This window comes from Monodon monoceros, unplaced genomic scaffold, assembly GCF_005190385.1.
Source record: "Monodon monoceros isolate NGI ecotype Baffin Bay Population unplaced genomic scaffold, NGI_Narwhal_1 Super_Scaffold_12, whole genome shotgun sequence".
Lineage (NCBI taxonomy): Eukaryota > Metazoa > Chordata > Mammalia > Artiodactyla > Monodontidae > Monodon > Monodon monoceros.
The window spans coordinates 152,657,899-152,681,765 of NW_021703768.1; the positions used below are offsets into that span (position 1 = coordinate 152,657,899).

Sequence of the window (23,867 nt, forward strand, 5' to 3'; positions counted from 1 at the left end):
CGCAAAAAAAAAAAAAAAAAAAAATCCACCTGAAAGGCTGTTAGAAGTAATACTCGTGGCTGGTCAGAGTATAAAGGTGTAGAAATTCGACATTCCAGCAGTAGTCACTTTGCTGTCAGCTCAGTGAGGTGGGTGGTAGGGGACCATATCTACCCTGTTCCCCCTCATGTCTCCACAAGTGACTGGCACAGTAGGCTATCAGCAAACTTTTGTTGAACTAAAAAAGTAATCTATTTACCACAGCTGAAAAAAAGGTTTTAATCCCTTAAAATAAATTTAAATAAAAATAGTCCAAGAACCTGTTTGGAGAAGACTACAGAAGTTTACCATGAGAAATAAGAAGAGATTTGAATAAAGGGAGAGATTCCACATCCCTTGGTAGGAAGCCTTAATATTATTCTGAAAACGTTAATTGGTTTAAAGTTAATTTAATAATTAAAAATTATTTTTAAAGATATTGACTCTTCCTAATCTGTAAATTCGATGCTGTAATTAAAATCCTTGACATTATTTTGTTTGTTTAGGTTTTTGGAACTTAATAAAGTGATTCTATAATGTATTGTGTGTAGATGAAAAAGCATATATTGAAAAATAAGAGTGACCAAGGTGACCCTTTCAGGTACGAAGGCACATAGAGCTCTTGTGACAACAGTGGCCAGCATTGCTGTGCACTTATGGCTGGACACTGTGCTGAGGGCTTCACCAAGACTATCCCATTTAATAATCACAACAAACCCTGGTGAAGGCACAGGGGTCATCTCCCAGTTTAAAGCAGAGGAACCCGAGATGGGCTCAGAGGGGTCATGTCTGTGTTGCCCGAGGGCATAGGCTGGTAAGAGACAGGGATGAGGATTCCACTTCAGGTCTAATTCCTGGGCCAGTAATTTTGATGACTGCCATCCATTTTGTAAATTAAAACAGTAATTATATTTAAACATGCAGATGTACACACACATGTGAATACAAACACACGTATTAAGCACTGTCTGAAGGACAATACAACGTAAGTAGCATTTATCTACTGGAGATTGAATCGGGCCGTTTTTACTTCTTCCTCTTGTTGCCTGTGTTTTCTGCTTTTTATTCAAAGAATGTATATTGTTTAAAATATTTTTTCCAGTGCAGTGGCTTTCCATCCTTCTTTGTCTTTCTTCCCTAGGATCTGGAGACACCTCTCTTAGAACCATAGAACTTGATTATTTCTCTTTTTAACTTTGCATCAGGAGTTTTAAATGCTCCTTTTTCTGCACAGGGCACATGTTGGTGTAGCACTTGGTAGAATGAGGGTTTTTTTCTCCCATGGTCCTTCAGGTACCACCTTCATGGTTTTTACCATATCTATGTACCACCTGTACTATTGATTACCTAACTTTCTTTTTCATTTACCAACTTTTCTAACAATTTTACTTTTAAAAGAAACTTTCTGTTTCCATCTCAAGGGAAAAATTGTTATTTCCACACAGAGAAAGTTACTATAAAAATAAACACAATGACTGCACATTTCATTAGTGGATAGATCTTATAGTTTGCTTTTAAGTCCCCCCGCTTTTTCTTGCTTTGTGTGTGTGTGTGTGTGTGTGTGTGTGTAAGAAAAGGAGTCATCTGTCCTAATGAGTTTCCCACTATATGGATTTTGTTGAGTGCCTCCTCCATGTTCTTCTGTTCGCCATATTTCCTGCAAACAGAAGTTTATAGGTGTCTAGAAGCTTGATCTTCAGGTTTGCTTTTTTTTTTTTTTGGCAAGACTATTTAATAGGTAGTGTGTCCTTCCATCAGGAGGCACTATGTCTCATTGTCTTTTTGTAGTACTGTTAAAATTGATCAGGGGGTTCAAAGATCAGGAGCCTTATCCATCCATTATAAAGCTGCTCTTAGCTTTTCATTTCTTCATTTCAGTAGCCACTGATGGACCTTGATTAGGGCTATTAATGATTAGGAATTCATAAGTTGATTATTATAATTCTATCATTCCTTCTTTATTAGCTATATTTCTCCTATAAAGAGAAACTTGCCTTCATAAACTGGTTATTCTGAAAGGTCATTGGAAAGGCAAGATAAATGTTTCATTCTTTCCCTTTATGATTCAGAATGTGTTGGTTCCTGAGCATTCTCCAAAGGTGACATTGTTTGGATCCTGATTCGAGGAAAGCAATTATAAAAGGACATCTATGAGATTACTGGGGAAAATTGAACATACTGGATACTTGATGATATGAAGGAAAAACTATTGCTCTTAGATGTGATAATGGTATTATAGTAGGGTGAAAAATAATCCTTGTCTTTTAGAGCTATAAGCTAAAATGTTTACACATGATTTGATGTCTGGACTGGCTTCAAAATAATTCTGGGTGGAGGGGAGGGGCGGGAGGTATGAATCAATGTTTATATGCCATATCCTAAAATGCTATTCAGTGTTACTGATACGGACCCACATCTTGTAACTGTCAAGGACAGGCCCCATCTCTGACACCCATATTTTCCTTGCTCCAGCGCTATCATAGAACACACCAACCGGGTCATCTTCCTTGAGGATGATGACATTGCTGCAGTGGCTGATGGGAAACTCTCTATTCACCGGGTCAAGCGTTCAGCTAGTGATGACCCATCTCGAGCCATACAGACCTTGCAGATGGAATTGCAGCAAATCATGAAAGGCAGGTGTCCTCTGAGGGTCCCTGTGCAGCAGCCTCATGGGGCAGGTGCTCTGTGGGGGAGCTCCTGAGACTCTTTGCCCTGTCATGGGTGGGCACTACAGCCTTCCTGCCTGCTGTGAGCACCGGAGTGGGGCTGCAGGTGGTCTGTTGTTCATACATCTCAGGGGATGTGGGACGCCTGGCCTGGCTACTCCAAAGGGGCTTCTGACCATGCCCTGGCACCAGGTCTCCCTGCTTGAACTGACCCCAGTCCATCAACTACCTCCCTTTACAGATTCTCTGGGACACATTCCTACACCCCAGGCATCATTTCTTCTCTGGATGAGAGGCCTGCAGTAACGGGGGACTGTGGACTACCTTCTCCTTGTGAGGGGAGCCTATCTTCCTGCACCCACACTTGTCTCCCTACACCCTCCTCTCCACAGGGCAGCCTGGGTAAATGTTTAAGAACATGAATCATACCCTCTTATCATGCTGTGTAAAGCCCTCCAATGGCTTCCCACTGTTCTCAGCATAAAAACCACACTCCCTGCCACAGCCCACAGCCATCCACACGCAGCCTGGCCCCACCTTGCACAACCCTTCTCCACCGTGCCCCTCCCTGCCCACCCTGGCTGCCTCACTGTTACTCAGACAGGCGGAGTGCTTGCCCCCCTGGGGGTCATCGCACTCACTCAGCTTCGCACAGGACCAGCTCCTTTTGATCATCTCCCCTGAAACGTCACACCCTCAGAGAGCCCTTCCCTGATCCATATCTGCAATGGCCCGACCCCTCCTCACTTGCTCTGTTTGCTTCTTGGCACTCTTTCTACAAGTTCTCTGCCGAGGGCAGCAGACAGGGACACTGTGATGCTTGGCATCATGCGTGTGTGTATCCCAGAGGACACTCCCGCCCTGTCTGTGGACACCTGTCGACAGGCATCAGGCACAGCACCTGTCGGGGGTCTTAGATGTCATCCGGTTTTATTCACATCAGAGCCCTAGAAATATGTGGCTAAAAAGATTTTTTTGTTTTTTGTTTTAATACAGTGTATAGGAGGGAATTTGGTTTAAAAAAAATTGCCTATTTCCTTAGACTCGCTTAATTTGTACTTCCCTAAGTAGGTGGGTGTTAGGAAGTAAAGCATTTTACTTTCCTCTGGCCTTGTTAAGAGGAGCGTGGCCCAGGAAGGCCAGCCATGCATTTGTTACTTACATCCCTCCCTCCCTCAAGTTGCAGGGTCTGATACGCACATTGAAGATAATAATCATACCTTATCTGGCTTGTCACCATGAGTATCAGGTGGGACAATACCTGGAGACACCTTTTGTAATCTGCAGTAGCCTTTACATGTGTCCCTGTGACTAACTGCATAACAACTGTTCTTCTTGATTAAAAGCTAAGCAGTGAAAGTGTAACGACATTAAAATTGACATCCTGTTGATGTTTGTTTGACCAGGTAACTTCAGTGCATTTATGCAGAAGGAGATATTTGAACAGCCAGAATCAGTTTTCAATACCATGAGAGGTCGGGTGAATTTTGAGACCAACACAGGTAATCCCTCGTCCGAGCCCTGGGCCAATGCACAATCCCTGTGTCATGTCAGCATTAACACACTGCATGTGTCCTGCAGTGCTTCTGGGCGGCTTGAAGGACCACTTGAAGGAGATCAGACGATGTCGCCGGCTCATTGTGATTGGCTGTGGAACTAGCTACCATGCTGCTGTGGCCGTAAGTGCAACATGCTGGGCCCTTGATAGTGCCTGGGAGGCAGTGTTGGCTAGGACAAGATGAGTCTTAAATGCTGTCATGCATTTGGCCTTCCAAATTTGGTACCATGAGCCAGTATGAGAACTGGCATGGAGCCCTTTCTCCAGCAGTTTGGCCTGTGAATGCCTGAAGTTCCCTGCTCACCTGGACGCAGAGGTGCCATTTCATCAGCTGTCCTAGAAGCCCAGCCACCTTTATCCCTGTAGTGTTCATGACTGACTTTAGTCCCCATTCTTGTTGGCTTCAGACACGGCAAGTTTTGGAGGAACTGACCGAGCTCCCGGTGATGGTTGAACTTGCTAGTGATTTTCTGGACAGGAACACACCTGTGTTCAGGGATGACGTTTGCTTTTTCATAAGCCAGTCAGGTAAGGGTTACAGGTTTTCACTAGTTCATCTCAGGGCTCTGTCCTCTCAGTGACACACCATGCAGCTCCCTCCCTCCTTCATCCCATGAAGTTCTCTGCACATAGACCATGTGTCACACTCTCTCATGCCCAGGGTCATTCAACCCTCAGAGCCATCAGCTACTGTCCCATTTTATGGGGAGGGCCATGCAGCCAGGTTCTCCCTCCTCCTGCTGTTCCAAGTCCAGGACTTAAGGGACCACTCACCGAGATACTCAGAAATGTGTGCTGGGTTTAAATTAGAGGAAAGTTTAATTCTGCTAGTTGAGAGTCACTTCAAGAACTGTGTGAGCACCATACAGTGCTCACGCAACCCAACAGTGGGAGGCATGGAGAGACACTACTCAGGTGTAGAGAGCCCAGGCTGCCCTCAGCTCAGGAAACCCTGCCTGGGTGGCATTCTAACACTAGGCTTGGGTGTTTGCTCCAGCTCAAGGCAGGACGGAGGGTCAGGGAGATGATCCATGGCCATATGCTTGGAGTCCCCATGAGCTCTAGGAGGATTTTTATAACACTGAATTATGGAAAATCCCAAACTTTTATAAAAGAGAGACTTGCATAAAGAAGCACCTAGGCTCAGCAGTTACGTTATGGAATTACTCACCCATCTTGTGTCATCATATCTACTTTAACCCCTCCCCTTCACTGGGTTATTTTAAAGTCAGTCTCAGACATCATGTTATTTCATCCATAAATATTGCAGAACGTATCTCTAAATGATAAAAGAAAAAATATAACACCAATGTCATTATCACAATTGAAGCATTAACAGCAATACCCTAATATCTTTTTATACTGCTTTCATTATGAATTTTCAATACCATTTCCATTTCAGTAACAAGCTAAGAAAAACTAACACAGACACACCCACCATCTAGCTGACCACCTCGTACCCAGGTGCTGCCCTCTGACTTCAGTTGCCACTGTTACCTTTGGGTTTACAATCCCATCAGAGCCTAAAAATGTTTCATGAATTGGTGGAAGCCACTAACCAAAGAACAGAAGTGGTTTTAATGTGAAAATAATGCAGTGGCACCTCCTGAGTGACTTCATAGAAGGGGTTTAAAGTTTCACTTTGTTCACCCGTTTACATTAAATTTTTTAACTGTATCAAAAATGGGGACGTTGCTGATGAAGATAGAGCACCCCATGAAGATAGAGCTCCCTTGCTCCCATAGGCGCTAAGGGAAGGCCTTGTAGCACCCCAGTGCACTAGACGCAAGTCTGAGCAGAAACAGGAGAGGAGAATTGGGCCATAGTAGCACCAGCCTGCACTGCAGAGAAGTTAGGACAGCACAGCCAAGAGTGGTGGCTCTGTGAACATTGAATGTTTGGTTTTATGTTCTGGATCATATTTAATTTAGCTTGAGTTCTTTAGGACTTACAAACATAGGAAGTTTGTGCTGGTTTGTGCATGAACCTATTTAAGCTTTTTTATAAAAATAATTTGAGTACACACTAGGACAAGAAATGTTTTCCTTTAAAACAAGATCTGTTTGAGAAACACCATTTAGGGGCATTCTTGCTTTTTAACTTAAATCTCAGCCCATTCTGAATAAGGCAGTTTAGAGTCCGAGAAAGGGCACTGGGAGCCAGGCCCACACTATCACCCACAGCTACTTGGCCTTGAGTGAGTGAGGCATTGATTTGCTCCATCTCTGAGTACCTCATCCTCAAGGGAAAATGGGGATGATGCCCCCTACAGAGTTGTCATGAGAGTTCAGTGAGACAGTGGATGAGCAAGCACTTGCCACATAAATAGTAGCAAAATCGTGAATCTGAGAATCAACCAGGGCACAAGGCCAGGCTGTAGTGTGTTGAATAGGAAATGGGAAGTGAGAAAGTGGAGGAGTATTTATAAACCACTCTGTCTTAATATTCAAGAGAAATTAGATTAGAGAAGAGCTGGGACAAGAGAATCTTGAGCCATTTTTAGAAAAAATAATCTCACATATTTTTCATGAAAACATCAATTGTAGAACTTAAATGTTCTATTCAACACTTAATCATGAACAAACTTTTAATAAATTCCTTCCAAATTAGTTCCACTTACTAATCAGCTTTCATCTTCTAGTTACATAAATGATCACAATGAACCACATTAATTGCATTACTAAACACCCAAGTGGTCGAGTGACTCCCATATGTCTGTGCTGTCAGGGTCCCCACATGGAGGCCCCATCCAGTTGAACAGTTTACCAACTTTCATGAGAAAGGTCTTAACATCCCCTAGAACATGCACTTCACACTGAGTGGTAAAATGAGAAGTGATAAATTAATTTCAACCTTCAAATTCAAATCCCTATGAATGTTTTATTTTCCTATTTACTTTTAAACCTAAAGAACTCTCCTTTTTCAAGATCTAAGTGCTAACTGTGTTTTTGGTATTCATAGCCCTTGAATAAAGAGCATCTTACATTAAAAAAAAAAAAAAGAATCAACCAGAAAAATTGTTGAGCATGCATTTTCCTTTCTGAGCACACACCAACTGTGTCTGGACATCAATTTCTGCCGAAGGGCCAGAAGTAAATGAGTTCAGGGCTGGGGGTTAAGGCTGGCAGAGCCCACATACCTGTGAGCTGAAAAGAAGGACCTGTGTGGCAGGTGAGACCGCAGACACCCTCCTGGCACTGCGCTACTGTAAGGACCGCCGGGCCCTGACCGTGGGTGTCACCAACACTGTGGGCAGCTCCATCTCCCGAGAGACTGACTGCGGAGTCCACATCAATGCAGGACCGGAGATCGGCGTGGCCAGCACCAAGGTAGAAGGAGCCATGTGGGCACCCGCAGGAGGGCCTCTGCTGGGTGGGTGGACAGGGGGCCAAGAGGGGAGCCCAGGAATCTGTCTCATCTTGAGTGCACCACATGTATATCACCCCGGCTCTGCTAGCACCACTGTTTTGTCCTCAGGCTTACACCAGTCAGTTCATCTCCCTGGTGATGTTTGGTTTGATGATGTCCGAAGACCGCATTTCACTACAAAACAGAAGGCGAGAGATCATCCATGGCCTGAGATCTTTACCTGGTATGTTCCAGAGCTAAACTGCTCATTATCAAATCCTGTGAACTGTTCCTGGCTGCTCTCTTACTTGACTCTCTCCCATAAACAATGCTGTTAATCATTCCCTTCTCCTCAAAACTTTTACTTACCACTGAATCCCTGAAGCAGCCCCCACTGGGCCAAGATTAAAGTCCACACTTGTCACGAGGCCACGGAGCCCTGCGCTCTGGGCCCCTGTGCCTCTGACCTCATCGAGCTCCCTCCCCCTCCCTGAGCTGCCTCACTGACCTTCTGATCCTCAGCAATGCCAAGCTCTTTCCACCACAGGGCTTTTGCACTGGCTCTTTCCTCTACCAAAACCCTCTTCCTCCAGCTCTTCATATGACTGACGCCTCCCATCACCCAAGTCTCAGCTCAAATGTCACCTCCGGGACCCTCCCTGGCCACCCTAATAGGGGCACTAATCCCCTGCCCAGCTCTCTAAAAAACATTAGCCCATTTCTTTTCTTTATAGCACATACCATGATCTGAAATTACCTGTCCTCCTGTGAATTGGCTTGTCTTCCCCAACCGTGTCTGCTCAGTGAGCACACAACCGTGTCTGTCAGAGTCACTGCTGGATGCCAGGTGTCCAGCCAGGGCAGACATTCAGTAGTTGCTCAGGAAATACATAAGAAGGAGTGAGTGGCCTCACACCTCTTCCTGGCCCAAACTGCTCCTTCACAGATTCACCAGACTTTATTCTGGAACCAAGGGCAAACCCCAGAGAAGGCAGTGAGGGAAAGCCACCATGTAACCATACAAGCTCTAGGGGTCTGAATCTGACCAAGACAGCATGCTGAAAATTTATTGACAAGAAAAACTTTCTTAACTTTAAGCCAGATAATAATCCTGCAAAAACAGGACTCTATTCTGCTAGGCAGTTACCAAGATGTAAACCCAAAGGTCCTGGGGTCCCTTTCAGTCAAAACTATTTTCTTAGTAATATGTTATTTATAGTTAATAAGATGCTTTTGCCTTTCTCTCTGTGTGAACATCTGCAAAGGCAATGGTGGCCGCCGCTGGCACTTTAGCACATTTCAAGGCAGAGGCACCACACTGTTCCCATGACAGAAATGCACATAGCTTCACTTAGGAATGTCTTTGATGATACGGTAAAATGCATTAGTCTTATTAAACTGCAACACTTTTTAATATTCTATGTGACAAATGGAAGGTATGCAGCACCCTGAGGTTGTTCCAGAGAAAAACGCCCTATGATTGATTAACAAGCTGAGTTGGTACTTGGCAGACATTTTCTCAAAAGTGAACCAAGTTATCCTGACACTTTGAGAAAAACAACTGATAACAGTTTTTTGGGGTTTTTTTTTTTGTTTTTGTTTTCGTTGCGGAGCACAGGCTCCGGACGCGCAGGCTCAGCGGCCATGGTTCACGGGCCCAGCTGCTCCGTGGCATGTGGGATCTTCCCAGACCGGAGCACAAACCTGTGTCCCCTGCATCGGCAGGCGGACTCTCAACCACTGCGCCACCAGGGAAGCCCCTGATAACAGTTTTTGTTGCTAATGATAACCTTCGAGCTTTCAACCGAAACATGATCTGGAATACTTGTAGCTGTCAGCTCGAGTTTGACCTCCTCCCAATACTCAGAAACATCTCTGATGAGATCACAGTGATTTTAACAAATATGATTTTTTAAAAAAATATTTTATAATGAAATGTGTCCATTTTTAGAAGATTTGCGTAACTCAGTGAACCAATATTTTGCAAATGGCCAATGCAGTGTTATAAAATTATGCACATGTAAAAGACCCATTTAGGTAAGTGCAAGATAGACAAATACATTTTAATGTAACAAGGTAGGAAAAGTTTGTTGATATGATCTCAGATTCCACATTTGCACCTACCCTTTTAAGAAATTGTCACTTCTTAAGTTTGGTGTACTACAAAGAACATTCACAATTATTTGAAAAAGTTGTTTAAATATGCCTTCTTTCTCCAACTACAAATCTCTGTGAGACCAGATTTTCTTCCTGTACTTCAACCAAAAAACATATCACAACAGATTGAAAGTCAGGCATTAAAGATTTGCAAAAATGTAAAATAGCGCCACTCTTCTCACTGATTTTTTTCATTTCATGGGTTTATTGTTATTTTTAAATGAATGAATAAGTATCTTTAATTTTCTCACCTTCTATTCTGGTAAATATTGATAGCTATAACCCACAAAAATAAAGGCTTTTAGAAATTCACAGTAAATGTTAAGAGCGTAAGGGAGTCCTGAGACCAAAAAATTAGAGAAGTGCTGGTCCAACCTACACTGGCTTTGTTTCCAGACATGGCATGTGGCCCAGATGAGGGGCATTAATATGGAGTGTCAGCTGTGTGGCTGGTCAGCTGGGGATTTAGCCTCTCTGAACCTCTGTTGCCTTGCCTGTAAAATGGATCTAGAAATAACACTTCCCTACTTACTTATGTGCTCAGGAAAGTATACACACAAATACGAATCACCAGCACAATAAAATCCTGGCCGATAACACAAGCTATTTCCCATAATCTGCATTTAAAGTCCTTTGAAACTAATACAAGGAAGGCAAGTGTGTAAGTGATGTGAGTTCTAAAACCTTGTCTTATACACCATGACTTTTCTTTGTGAGTCTTGTTTTATAATTGGTGTGACTGGCTCTCCCCCTCTGCTATGTGCTTCACTTAGAGCTGATCAAGGAAGTGTTGTCACTGGATGAGAAGATCCACGACCTGGCCCTGGAGCTCTACACACAGAGGTCGCTCCTGGTCATGGGGCGGGGCTATAACTATGCCACGTGCCTGGAAGGAGCCTTGGTGAGCCCCCTCTGACCAACCCCCACCTCCACTGGCCCCTGCATGATGGCAGGCATGGGAGACACCCCAAGAAACCAGCAGGAAGGAGGGCAGGGCATTGTGCTAGGGGAGGGGAGGGTTTCGCTCACTGACCAGGTATTCTAGCTCTGGCCACACGGAGATGAGGGCTCCTGATCTCCTGAAGACAAAGGGGCAGGGCAACCTTATGAGAGCCCCTGAGGTGTCAACCTGCACCAGGCTCCATCTGGAATAGCTCATTCTTACCTCATGAGTATCTTCTGAGAGGCTGGCAGTTATTGTTTACATTTTACCCAGGAGGAAACTGAGCCTCCAAAAAATTCATCTTGCTCAAAATTACATAGTGGAAGTGATCAGCCTAAGATTCGAAATCAGGTCCATTTGGACTTTGCTTTTTTCCACTGCCACAAGCAGTCTGCATGGGAGGATTTGGGCAGACCAGAGTTGCAGGGTTGGGTCTCTGTAGAGTGTCCCTGTTACTCCTCAAACTTCCAAGGGGAGCTGGGATCCTTCAGGAATGAGCATTGAAATTCCTGTATTTTTTATATCAGTGATTGGCTGTTTTGCCCACTGCAGCTATAAAGATCCATACCAGCTTGAGAGAAAGCCGTTGGAGTAGGGGTAAGATGCCAGGACCACAGGGCTACTGAGAGGGTGGGAAGTGATGTCCAGGGACCCGAGCCTAGTGCTTGCCCTTTACTCACTATCCACCTGCTGTTTATGGATCAACAAGCAAGGTAAATGGGAGACTGTCACAGGAGACACCCCGAGAAACCAGCAGGAAGGAGGGCAGGGCATTGTGCTAGGGGAGGGGAGGGTGAGGCAGCATTTGGTACCCACACATGGGTATCATCTATAACTCAGCTTGGCTGCCCTTCTTTCCCCGTGGGAACAAGTGGCTGCTCCCCACCACCACCCCCATTTGGAAGAACGATGCCAGTTGTGGGAAACATTCACAGTATTACAGGAAGTGGGGAGTGGGTGTGGGGTACAAGCCATGAATTGCCTGACTGCAGTGAGATTCAACTCCCACATCCTTCCAGTGGATATTCTGACCCCTGTCAAAGGAAGTGAGGGGCCAGGCACACTGCTTCTCAGGGGTAATAGAGGCAATGCCTTGGTGGGGCACACTTTCGGCGCCCCAGCCCCGTGCCTCTGCCATCTGGTGTGGGGTGCTCAGCTGCAGCTCCTGAGTGTGCTGGTGAAAGATGAGTATTCAGCTGTGTCTCCAAGTTAGTCTTGGGGGAAAGAAAGAAGCTTTTACGCTGCTGCTGGCACAAGTCAGTGGCCCCTCTGTGGTGACTTGGGTACCAGCACTTCAGCCATCTGCGGCATCCAGGATGGAGCCACACTCCTGACAATGTTTCCCTGACCCAAATAAATAGTTCTAGGGAGTTGAGAAATGTTTTCTTCAACACTCTCACCAGTTCAATGACATGGGTTTAATGGTAACTGAAAAAAAATGTGTCTCTCTAAACATAGGGGGAAAACTCCATTAACACCCCAGTGTGTGTGTGATTTTGCTTGATAGTTAAGTTGGAGCAACCCTTTGGAAGTTATTAATGATCTAGAATTGGGGGAGTGATTAATCAGATAATTGAATGAAGGTGTAGAATAAAATGCCATCATTACAAATTATAACTGTTAGGGAGGCCCATGGGGCTGGCTACAGAGGGGAAGGGGGAAAGCTAGATTGACACTGACTTGTCCATCCAAGGCGGGTGACTGTGTCCCAGAGCTGGTCTGGGTTCACAGGCTGTGTGCTGGGCTTTGTGCATGCTCTGGACAGCAGCCAGCCCTCTCCCCTGGCCCTGGCCTTTTCGGCTGCCCTCAGTGCTGTTGACCGCTCCATGTGTCCATCTGCCTCTTGGCCCTCAGCTCCCTGCTTCCTGGAATCATTCCTTCCTGGCTCCCCTTTCTCCCCTCTGGCTGATCTGCTCCCTGTCTTCCCAGTGTGACACTGATCCCACCTCGTGTTTCCCCAGAAAATTAAAGAGATAACCTACATGCACTCAGAAGGCATCCTAGCTGGGGAGCTGAAGCACGGACCCCTGGCACTGATTGACAAGCAGATGCCCGTCATCATGGTCATCATGAAGGATCCTTGCTTTGCCAAATGCCAGAATGCCCTGCAGCAGGTCACAGCCCGCCAGGTGAGGGCTCTCTGCCACACATGCCTCCTGTTCTCTTCCACACATGCCCACCTCACCCACCGTCTGCCGGCACCAGCTATGGGTGTTCCTGCTGGGAGTAGGCGTGAGCACACACTCTCTCCTGGGGCCCCTCATGCGTGGTGCACATTCAGAAAGGGACTGGCCAGCCTGCGGCCATGCCCACAGAAGCTCTTAGGTGAGGCCCAGTGATCCAGATTGCCCAGAGGGGTCCTGGATCCCAGGTGTGGAGACCAGAGGAGGTCTGGTGGAGAGCCCTGGGGATAGTTCTGATATTGGCCACCCAGAGTTAGTCAGATTTCACAGGTGAAGGGCACTGTCCTCCACAAGACTGCCCTCACTTCAGCCACTAGCTACAATCTTTGGGCTTCCTAGGCCACCCACACTTCTGACCAACTGGATCCAAATTCAGGAGTTCCCACCACCCCCTCAGTTTCAATAAATCGCTAGAACTTGTAGAACACAGGCTGCTCTCTCTGCCCCGAACATTCTTCCCACACTTCTTCGGGGAGTTGGCCTCTCATCATTCAGGTCTCAATACAAATGTCTCCTTTTTAGAGAGCTCCTCGGACCTCACCACTGTCTCCCAATCATGTTACGGGGTTTTACCGCCCAGGTGGCTTTTATCTGAAATTCATTGTTATTTATCGGTTTGCTTATTTACATTTTTGTTTTCTTACCACTTGACTATGAGCCCCTGGAGTCAGGGGTAAGAGCTCCTGCTCTTTGCAAAGCACATTGGAGCCACTCAACAAATGGGTGCTGCATGAACGTAGCAGGAGGTGACCCCCTACCAGGGAAGCATACGAACCTCACCAAAAAAGCCTCCAAACTCTTTGTCCTTTACACAAATCGGATACATCACCTCATCTCCAGCAAAAGCAAAAGATCACTGTTATGATTGCAATATGTTTATCTCAGAAACTCTGCTGTGTGTGAGGGATTGCTTCTTTCAGAGATGATCTGCATCTTGTGATCACATTTCTTTGTCTTAGGGTCGCCCAATCATACTGTGCTCCAAGGACGACACTGAAAGTTCCAAGTTTGCATATAAAACAATCGAGCTGCCCCACACCGTGGACTGCCTCCAGGGCATCCTGAGTGTGATTCCACTACAGCTCCTCTCCTTCCACCTGGCTGTACTCCGAGGATATGACGTACGTCTAAAAATTGCACATCACCCAGCAAAGGGGAGAGACATAACCCAGAGTTCCATTTGGTTCTTAAATACTTATTTGGCATAAAAATTCATAAGAGAAATATTTACATTTAAAATAACTGTTTTTAAAGTAACTTATACCCCCTGAAAACAAATGGGAACTGCAAGATGTATGAAGGCCATATTAAACCATAAGCTTCTCACCCAGAGGCAATGTTAATTAGCAAATTTAATATTTTATTCCAATCTTTTCCTTGTGCCTGTGCATTTTTAAAGATTTTTTTGAGATAATATTAAGGATGAACTTTTATAACTTTCTTTTTAACATATTACAAATATTTTCTCACATCTTGAACTTGTAAGCAACATTTGATCATTGCACAATATTCCACTGCAGTCTTACAACACAGATTTTAACAATTACTTAACCGGTCTTCTATTATTTAAACTGTTTCTAATTTTTTGGAATATCTGCATAAATAACAATTGCAGTGAATTATCTTTGTATATACATCTTCCTCCCACATTAGAAGATTTATCCTCAGTCTAGCAAATCATTCAACATTTTGGAACTCCTATATTGTCGATTTCTGTTCCAGAAAAGAACCAGTTTATGATCTCACCAGAAACTGTGTGTGCAAAGAAATAGTTTTATTACAATTTTGAGAAGCTTTAAAAAATATATATCAATACCAAAAACAATATAACAAACATCCGATGGTATATATACCATCCAGCATTGACATTTGCCAACATTTTGTCATTTTTGTTTCTTCTCTTTTTTAATGTTATTGTAAATGAAATAAGACCCTGTAGATAAAGTTGAAGGCTACTTTATCAACCATCCTCAGTCACATTTCCTTCCCAGTCCCCACCCTTAACCAATAATTTAGTGCATCTACTTCCAAGAAAAGTGAAGTTTTAACAGTACAAATTGAGCTAGCTGTTTTTAATAGCATGAATCATATCCTTTTAATAGTGTTAACACTGCGTGACACAGGTGCCCCATAAATATTTATTGCATAAACTAAACATTGTACAGTTCAGTGAAGTTTCTGGAATAAGGAACTGCTTCCAAGATGCAGGTCTCAAGGAGCTCATGGTTGGAGGTGCCCAGGAACACCTGTCTCCTTGTCGTCAAGTACTCTGAGAGTAGGCTTTATAAACACAGTGTGTTGCTGAGACTTGTGGGGTCCTGAGCAGCTACTTTCTGTCATTTTAGGTTGACTTCCCCAGAAATCTGGCCAAGTCTGTAACCGTGGAATGAGAACAAGAGTGTGAGAAGACCATCACCACCTTTAATCTGATTCAAGACCTGTCCCAGTGACACCAAGTGGGAAGAAAAGCTGGCATTCTGCGTGTTCTGAGTAGATTCCAGTAGAGCTTGACAGCTTTGATGTGCCTTGTACCCAAGTGCTTTGCTTACAGCAGATAGTGTTTCTCTGTGTCCTGAAGTTGCCAGAGGAGAAGGGAATCATTGTTTACACATGGGATCTGAGTGGACTTTTCCAATACCGTGCAATAGAGATACAGCTCTCTTCAGAGTAACTGTGAACCTTTTTTAACCAACACTAGTTAGTTTTAAAGAAAAAATATTTATAATGACAATTGTATAGCTTTTAAGTTATTTTTCTAGTAGTGGCTTTCTGTAGCCAAGGTAACGCCCAGACCATACCCTCAGGCTACCCAGTGCACCCAGTGTCCTGGCAGGGAGCATTCATCTCAGATTTGAGCACCAGGCATTGCCCCTCTGGACTTCTTTCTCCTTTCCCATCCTCTCTTGGCTGCTCCTGAGTCCTGTCCCCTGACTTCAGGGAAGCCCCCTCGCACCATCTTCCTATGCCTCTTATAAGTCCTGTCAAATCTCAACTCCCTTCATCAGTGTCTTCTCATCTAAATCTCTCCGACAACTTCTCTCTGATCATGGTTCTTTTTAAGATCAGGCAGTATTTTGGTCCCTGCTCCTGCCCATAGTAAAACAGCCTGAAAAATCCCATGCAAGAGAGTAGTTTCAAGAGGGCTAACTTGCCCTCTATTTAAAAGCATGCACAATCAAAGTACTATGCAATTTTAAGACAATAAATACAGTACAATTTTTTTGTCTTGTGCGTGTGGATTTTTGTTAATCTCATTCTTTTCGCATGCTTTTGAGGGCTCCTCAAAACAAACTCAGCAGTGTCTCGTGGGGGCAGCCCTGTTTGTTGGTAGCCACACCCGTGACCTATGTGCTTCTAGGATGAAAATGAGGACTATTTTAACAGAATGGAACAAAATGCAGGAGATTTGGGACTCTGGAATGAGAATCCACTGAATAGCTGTTGGAGGGGGTTGCCCAGAGCCTGAATGAAGCATACAGAGGTGAAACTCAAATTTGTACTTTTTTCCCGCAGTAAGCCTATAAAGTCACCAATTTTATTAATAGAATCAGGCAGGAAGATAGAAAGCCAGAGACAGAATTCTTGTGGAGTTGGAGTTTGGCTCCCTATGAAAGTGCTATCCCAGACAGCTCGAGTGGTGTCTTCATGGCAACTAATTGGTATGTGTAGCTCTAGAATCCCATCAGATCTTTGTTCTGGATTACCTGTGGGCTATTCAGTGAACTTTTTCATCCTGTTCTATGCTCTCCTCCGTATCACAGGGGTTGGAAACCTGGGAACTACATTTCCAAGTTAAATTCCACCAGTGAGAGACACTTCTGGGAGATTTGAAAGACAGTTTAGAAATTATATTATTCAATGAGAAATTCATATCACTTATTCATATAACTTATTTCTGTGCTGACAGAGGCAGACAGGAGGTCCTGTTGTGGCCCTTGGCACCAAAATATCCTCTATGGTGGGGCTCCCTACAACTCACCCATCACTCAGTGCTCCAGGCTGTGGTGGCCACCAGCAGAGCTTTCCTGTGGCTCCTCCAAAATCCTAATTCTGGAGAGTTGGCAGGAACCCAAGGGGCTGTGATGGCATTCTCTGACCTTCCTCCTGCCCTTCTCACAAATTAACAAGTGTGTAAATCTTGTTGGAAATGCCTGCTCTGGTTTCTGTCTTCCTGACCAAACAATGACCAATACAACTTCAGGTTAGGAGACTACAAACTAGCCAGAACATCTTTATCTGAACAAGAACCAGAAAAATGTATTTCATCCTTAACACCTGAGAGGTGATGACCATCCTGACTTCTGTGCTCATTGTTCCTTTGCTTTTCTTTATAGTTCTACCTGTGTATCTACCCCATACAATAATACTCAAACAATAATACTGCCTAGTCTTGAAATCGGAGGGCAAGCACACACCATTCATGCAAGGAGTGGGCAGCACTGTCCCCGCTGGGCAGAGGCTCCAGGAGGAGGTGAGTGGAGCAGTCTTCAGTCATGGTCTGACCTCCGCTTCTCTGGGAGGTGACAAGGCCCTTTCTGGGGAACTCACGAGCAAGGTCACAAGTGAGTCTTGGAAAACACTGGGCTCTTCACAGTCAGGTGCCTGGCAAGACTGAAGTGTAGACCAGGAGCTGGACATGCAGCAGAAGTCCACTCAGTGAGAGTGGGCTGCTCTGTCCTTTCTATATCTGAGCCCATCGTGGTCTACCTCCCGCTCTCAGGGAAAAGCTGGAAACTTCTGTGAGTTATATGCATGTCCTCATTAGAGCCTGAGGGGAGAGACCCTCATCAGCACATGGTCAAGACAAGCCAAGTACTGATGAGAATCTGGGCCAAGTTCTCCTGGGCTTTCTGTCCTCAGGTTAAGAAGATGGACTGATGGAAGGGGGGTCTTGGTGATGACAGTCTATGTGCCAGGTCACACTGCTGCAGTGTGGCTCAGTTGCCCTCCACAGCTGCTGCAGAGCTGTCACCTTGGGATCACCTTTCACCATCCTCCAGGGGATTCTCTCCTCATCTCTCATGTCTCTTGCTTCCTGTCTCTGTGTCTTCCTTCTTCTGAGTTTCCTTTTTTGTTTTGGTGGAGCACATACTTCTTGAGTAAAGATGCTGGGAGATAAATGTTTTGAGACCTTGCATGTCTGGAAATGACTTTATGACTCACACTTGATTGAGGGTTTAGCTAATTATAGAATTCTAGGTCAGATAAAAATGTTTCTTTCAGAATCATAAAGGTAATGCTCCCTTACCTTGTTCCCAGTATTGCAGTTGAGGAGTCCAAAGTCACTCTGGTGTGCCTTTGTCAGTGACCTCTTTATTTCCTTCTTTTTGTTCCCTGTGTTCTGAAATATCACAACAAAGGTGCCTTGGATCTCTTTTCATTTCGTGTTGATTTCAGTCTGGTTACTCATGATCTTCAAGTCTGGGATGTTTTCTTGAGTTACTTTTTTATGGATTTCTTTTTGTTTCTCTAGCCTCTCCGTTATTCAGAGGTGAAGCTGCTGAGGGTTATAGCTCAGGGGTAGAGCATTTGACTGCAGAGGTGAAGCTGCTGGAATGGCCTGTAATTTCTTATCCTTTCTATTGTTCATCTTATCTTTTTTCTCTACTAATTGGGAGATTTCTTCAATTTTCTCTCCCAACCTGTCTACTACCAAGATTTTCCATTTCCGCCAAATGATTTAATTTCCAAGAACTCTTTTTTTGGCTCTGAATATATATATATATATATATATATATATATAATATTTTAAATTAACTAAAGCCCATAATTTATTCATATCTTCTTAATTTGTATCTAATTCCCTTTTCCTATTCAAGGACATCACATGTCTCCTTGGGCTCCTTTTGGCTGTGCCAGTTTCTCAGACTTTCCTTGTTTTCGATTACCTTGACAGTTTTTTTTTTTTTTGCGATACGCAGGCCTCTCACTGTTGTGGCCTCTCTCGTTGCGGAGCACAGGCTCCGGATGTGCAGGCTCAGCGGCCATGGCTTATGGGCCCAGCCGCTCCACAGCATGTGGGATCTTCCCGAACCGGGGCACGAACCCGTGTCCCTTGCATCGTCAGGCGGACTCTCAACCACTGTGCCACCAGGGAAGCCCACCTTGACAGTTTTAAGGACTGTTGCTGGGTATTTTGTATTGATAGAATGCCCTACATTTGGATTTGCCTGGTGCTATTGTGGTTAGACTGGCGCTCTGTGTTTTGGGGCGGAAGACCCCAGAAGTAAAATGCCATTCTCATCACTTCATATCAAGGGTACATACTATCAACATGTCTTATCACTGTTATGTCAGGTGACCCCTGACTGAGGTAGTGTTTGTCGGGTACTCTATTTTTCCCCCCTTTCCATACTGAATTTTTTGGAAGGAAGCCATCATGCCTATCCCACACTTAAAGAGTAGGGAGTTAGGCTTCACCTCCGTGAGGGGAGTATCCACATAAATTATTTGGAACTCAGTACAGATTTGTCTGTTCTCCATCTTTTTGTTAAATCATTTATTTCTGTTACTATGAAACTCATGGATATTTATTTTACACTTTGAGTCATAACCCGGTGCTATGTTACTTATTTTGTTGTTTGAATTGTTCCAGCTATGGCTATTGGGAGCTCTTTCAGTTGGCTCTTGTGACATGACCCCTCGTTTGTGTGTGTACTTTGTAAGCACTTCCCTTTCTTGCACTACAACTTGCGCTAGGCTCATCTTGTATATTCCCTGCCCCTGCCCTAGAATCAGCCATTGCTCCAAGGACCCCTGGTTTCCTTTATTTGAGAATGGCATTAGAAAACAAGACCTGGGCTCTGGCTGTGTTTTCACTCCTGGGATGTCATTGCTTCTAGGCCATCTCAGCTGAGAGAGCAAGACATAACTTGTGTGCTGAATTTTTTAATGGTGGTTCTTGTTACTAGGATGCAATATTTTTTCATACTCTTTGAAGCCTGCAATGATTTTTTTTTTCCTTTGGAATTTTCTTCTCTACATAGTCTCTGTTTCTTTCAAGATGCAGTTTTCTGTTTGATTGTCTTAATTTTCTTTGCCATGTGACCTTGGGCTGTCCAGTCAGATTCAAGGTAGGTGGAAAGTCCTGAGCACACAGTGGGGCTTATTTTGATGCCAAGATTCACTGCCGGTCAATCTGGAAGGGGGCTTGTGAGGGGATGGAGGTCAAGCCTTTACTTTAGGCTTCAGGGCTGGTCAGACTCCCGGAGAAGAGCTTTCCAGTCCCTTGCCTTTGAGCAAGGGTCCAATGGCTGGTGCTCTGGGAGAAACCTGGAAGAGGAGGGCTGAGGGTCACTGCATTCAGTCATACAGTCATGGATCAACCCCATTTTCATACAGCTCCCATGTCTTCAGCTGTGCCCCCAGCTCAGACATGCTGTTTTTTTTTAACACCTTTATTGGAGTATAATTGCTTTACATTGTTGTGTTAGTTGCTGCTGTATAACAAAGTGAATCAGCTGTATGTATACATATATCCCCATATCCCCTCCCTCTTGTGTCTCCCTCTCACCTTCTCTATCCCACCCCTCTAGGTGGTCACAAAGCATGAGCTGATCTCCCTGTGCTATGTGGCTGCTTCCCACTAGCTATCTATTTTACATTTGGTAGTGTATATAAGACACCCTGTTTCTTATTACCAGAGAATAAAACCCAGACTTCTGTCTTTCCCAGCTGTTTTCTGCCCTTTCGCCTGCCACGTCCTCACATGAGCCTGACTGACGAGCAAAGGGTGGGAGCCCTGCAAGGGGGAGCCATCAGAGTCCTCCTATGGGGGTTTTCAAACTTGACTTGAGACAGAGGGTCACTCCCCTTGGGTGGTGGAAGAGCAGAAGGTGACATGGAGAGAAGGAAGCTGACACAGAGGAATGGGATGGGTAGAGAGCTTGCCTCTGGCTTTCAAGGCCTCAGCCTGGCTCTCAAGCCTGCAGTACTGAAGCCAGCTCTACCCCTGCTCTCCCTCAGGTGCAACAATGCAGGAAACTCCCCCAAATTGTCCCCATTGGTTTAAGTGCAATGTGGCTTTCTATAACACACAACTAAAACAGTCCTAACTTGAATCCTTTGGCACATCTCTGGTCCTGGTAAGGGCTGGGGAGAAGAGAGAGGAGGGGCTAACGGACTGTGGGGAGAGCAGGCAAAGTCGAGGGAGGGGGCCGAAAGCAGCCAGAATGAGAACACTCACATACCCCGTGTGTAAGGTCGGCACCCCGCGTTTGGTACTTTGCTCCTTGAGTCCTCGCAGCGCCCCCATCAGGTTGGGGTCACCACCGATGCCCATTCCCCATTGAACTGAGGCTCTCTGAGCCTAATCCCTTGCCCAGAGGAGCACAACTAAGTGGAGAGCCTGACTGGAACCCAGGTGAAGAGGCCCACATGGGATGGGGAGGTGGGCAGTGTCTGCCAGCAGCAGCATCAAGGGCAGGGAAGGGCAGCCAGAAACGCTCTAATGAGCCTTGGCAGAAGCATGAGCAGGCCAAGGGCAGAAGTCCCCAGCCAAGAACCAAGCCAGGTTTTTCTCTCTGACTACTCCTCCTCTCTCACCCCTACATCCTACCTGTAAGACCTGACAATTCCACCTCTTGAACAGTTTTTTTTTTTCCTTTACATCAAGTTTGTTTTGTATAATTTACACACATTAGAAGTCATCCTTTCTTAGGTGCACAGTTCTGAGTTTTGACACATATATAGTCATATGAGGACCACCATAATTAAAATACAACAGAGTATGCCCATCATCCCAAAAAATTCACTCATGGCCCCTGGGAGTCATTCCCCTCCCCACACTTGACCTTTGGCAACCACTGATGTGACTCTGCTTTTTCCAGAAGGTCATATAAATGGAATCATGTATAGTTTTATGTTTGGCTTCTTTCACTTACCATGTTTTTAATACTTATCCATGCTGTGCTGTGCACTCGCCACCAGGCCAGTCCTTTCTGTGTCAGGTAATATCCTATTGCATGGATGTACCAGAGTTTGTCTTTCCATTCACTGAATTATGGACACATGGGTTGTTTCTAGTTTTTAACTGTTTTGAGTAAGGCTGGTATGAACATTCACGTAAGCTCTTTGTGTGAACATGCTTTTATTTCTCTAGGGTATATATCGAGGAATGGGATTGCTGGGTGGTATGACAGCTATGTGTTTAATGTTATCTGAAACTATCAAACCATTTCCAAAGTGGATAAACCATTTTGCTTTTCCACCAGCAGTGTATGGGAGTTCCATTTGCTCCACATCACCATCAACACTTGCTATTGTCTTTTTTCATACAGCCATCCTAGTGGGGTGTGTAGTGATAGTGGGTTGTAATTTAATTTGAATTTCCCTAAAGTCTTGAAACAGTTTTAAAATCAGATCCTTCCTTTTGACACCTGCTGCCTTGGCCCCAGACCAGACCTCATCTTCTCTTACAGGGACCTTTGCAATAGCTCCCTAATTGGTCTTGTGGTCTTAAGCCCCTCATCCCTGAAACTTCATGTGCCCTAGTGATCTTTCCAAAATAAATATCTAATCACTCTGCTCACTTCCTTTCTTAATACTCCACAACAGCTGCCCTTTACCTCCACAGCCAGGTCTCCACCCTGCGATGCCTCAAGGCCTATTAGGTAAGGGGTGAGTGAAGTTGCAGGCAGATGTGGATAATAGGGAGTTGTGGAGACTGTGGTGAACTAGGGGTCTCACCTAAAGGGGCAGCTGCCACTCAGTTCCAGCTGACTACTATGCGAATGTGGGCCCCATGTTGCCAGAGCTTTAACTATTCAAGAGAAACCAACAATTGAGTGTTTCCAAGGTGAAAGCTCCCAATTTTTAAATGTTGGCAACTAAAAAACTTAAAAAACAAAGAAACAAACAACTCTTAGGGTTAAACAAGGCATATCAGTGAGCTGAAGCCAGCCTATGGGCCTCCGGTCAGCTGTGCCAGTCCACGCACCTCAAAGCCCTCAAAACTCTCCAGTCCCCCTTCTCCATCTCCAGCAAGACTAGGTGATATGTGTTCCTGAATATAGCATGCATGTCCTCACTTCTGAACCTCTGGGTCTGAGTGCACTTTCTGCCTAAAGCACTGGCCCAGAACATTCCTGCTGGCTTTCCAGCCTCAGCTGGGGCTTCCTCCTGTCCAGGAGGCCTTCTTCAACTGCTCCTCTCCACCTGGCAGGCTAGATCAGCTGTCAGTGCTCATGTGTTCCCCCTTCCCCCACCCCTGCAGTTCTCACCACACTCGTGACAGGATCTTCTCTCTTGTTGGCCTCAACTGGAATCCTGTGCACTCTTCCAAGCACAGACCAGCTCCCTGGCCCCCACCCTGTAACCTCAGCTCTATGTCCATAAATGTTCCCTGTACTTCATAAGCCAGAAAAAGCAGAATCCTTTCAGAAAACTCAGCAGGAAATGCATATAGGTTTGTATGTGTGTACAATGATTTTTGGTACTCACTTTCCATGGGGTGAGTGCTGCAAAGTCGGGGCTGGATTGTATGTGAGAATGGGTGCTCCTTCCTAATCTGAGGAGAAGCACCCATGAGTGCTCCATCGTAAAACCACAGCTCCGACGGTCTCCCATAATCCTTGATGGTGGCAATTTTTGCTCCCTGTTTTCTGTTGTGCACCTGGGGCAGGTGGCAGTAAGGTTGAGTGTGGGCAGGAGCCTATCAGGTGGGCCCTCCTCAATCAGGCAACACTCAGGAGTTACAATTTCAAGCAGGGATGGGCCATACTCAGTTTTAGAAAACTTGTTCTGGTAGCCAAGGTAGGGGGTGGCCTAAGGGGGACACCGCACCTGGATCCCTTCCTCTACCCTACCTCTCTTCTGAGGTCCTGGTGCCCCCAGCCTGGCCATGGGTCACAGGCTTGCCAGCTTCCCCCAGTTCTGCCACCCTGCTCCATGCCCCTCAGCCCCTTAACCTCCCCCCTCTGCAGAGTCCTGCTCCTTCCCCCAAGTTTGGCCCCTGCCCTGGCCACCCTGTGGTCCTGGCCACCCTGTGAGGG

The 23,867-nt window shown here is 45.3% G+C and overlaps 1 protein-coding gene across 2 annotated transcripts in view; it reads left to right on the top strand.

Moving 5' to 3' along the window:
- Window positions 1–16,101, top strand: part of GFPT2 (glutamine-fructose-6-phosphate transaminase 2) — a 45,264-nt gene extending 29,163 nt beyond the window's left edge. The window contains exons 10-19 of one of the 2 annotated variants that reach the window (XM_029218410.1): window positions 2,491–2,654; window positions 4,094–4,189; window positions 4,269–4,366; window positions 4,653–4,773; window positions 7,417–7,574; window positions 7,723–7,837; window positions 10,524–10,651; window positions 12,655–12,822; window positions 13,836–13,997; window positions 15,222–16,101. In XM_029218410.1, the coding sequence (XP_029074243.1) occupies window positions 2,491–2,654; window positions 4,094–4,189; window positions 4,269–4,366; window positions 4,653–4,773; window positions 7,417–7,574; window positions 7,723–7,837; window positions 10,524–10,651; window positions 12,655–12,822; window positions 13,836–13,997; window positions 15,222–15,266 (1,255 nt within the window). In that variant the 3' untranslated portion in view covers window positions 15,267–16,101. The remainder of the gene's footprint in view (window positions 1–2,490; window positions 2,655–4,093; window positions 4,190–4,268; window positions 4,367–4,652; window positions 4,774–7,416; window positions 7,575–7,722; window positions 7,838–10,523; window positions 10,652–12,654; window positions 12,823–13,835; window positions 13,998–15,221) is intronic. The other variant, XM_029218411.1, reaches the window with a different exon arrangement.
- The last annotated feature ends 7,766 nt before the right edge of the window (window positions 16,102–23,867 follow it).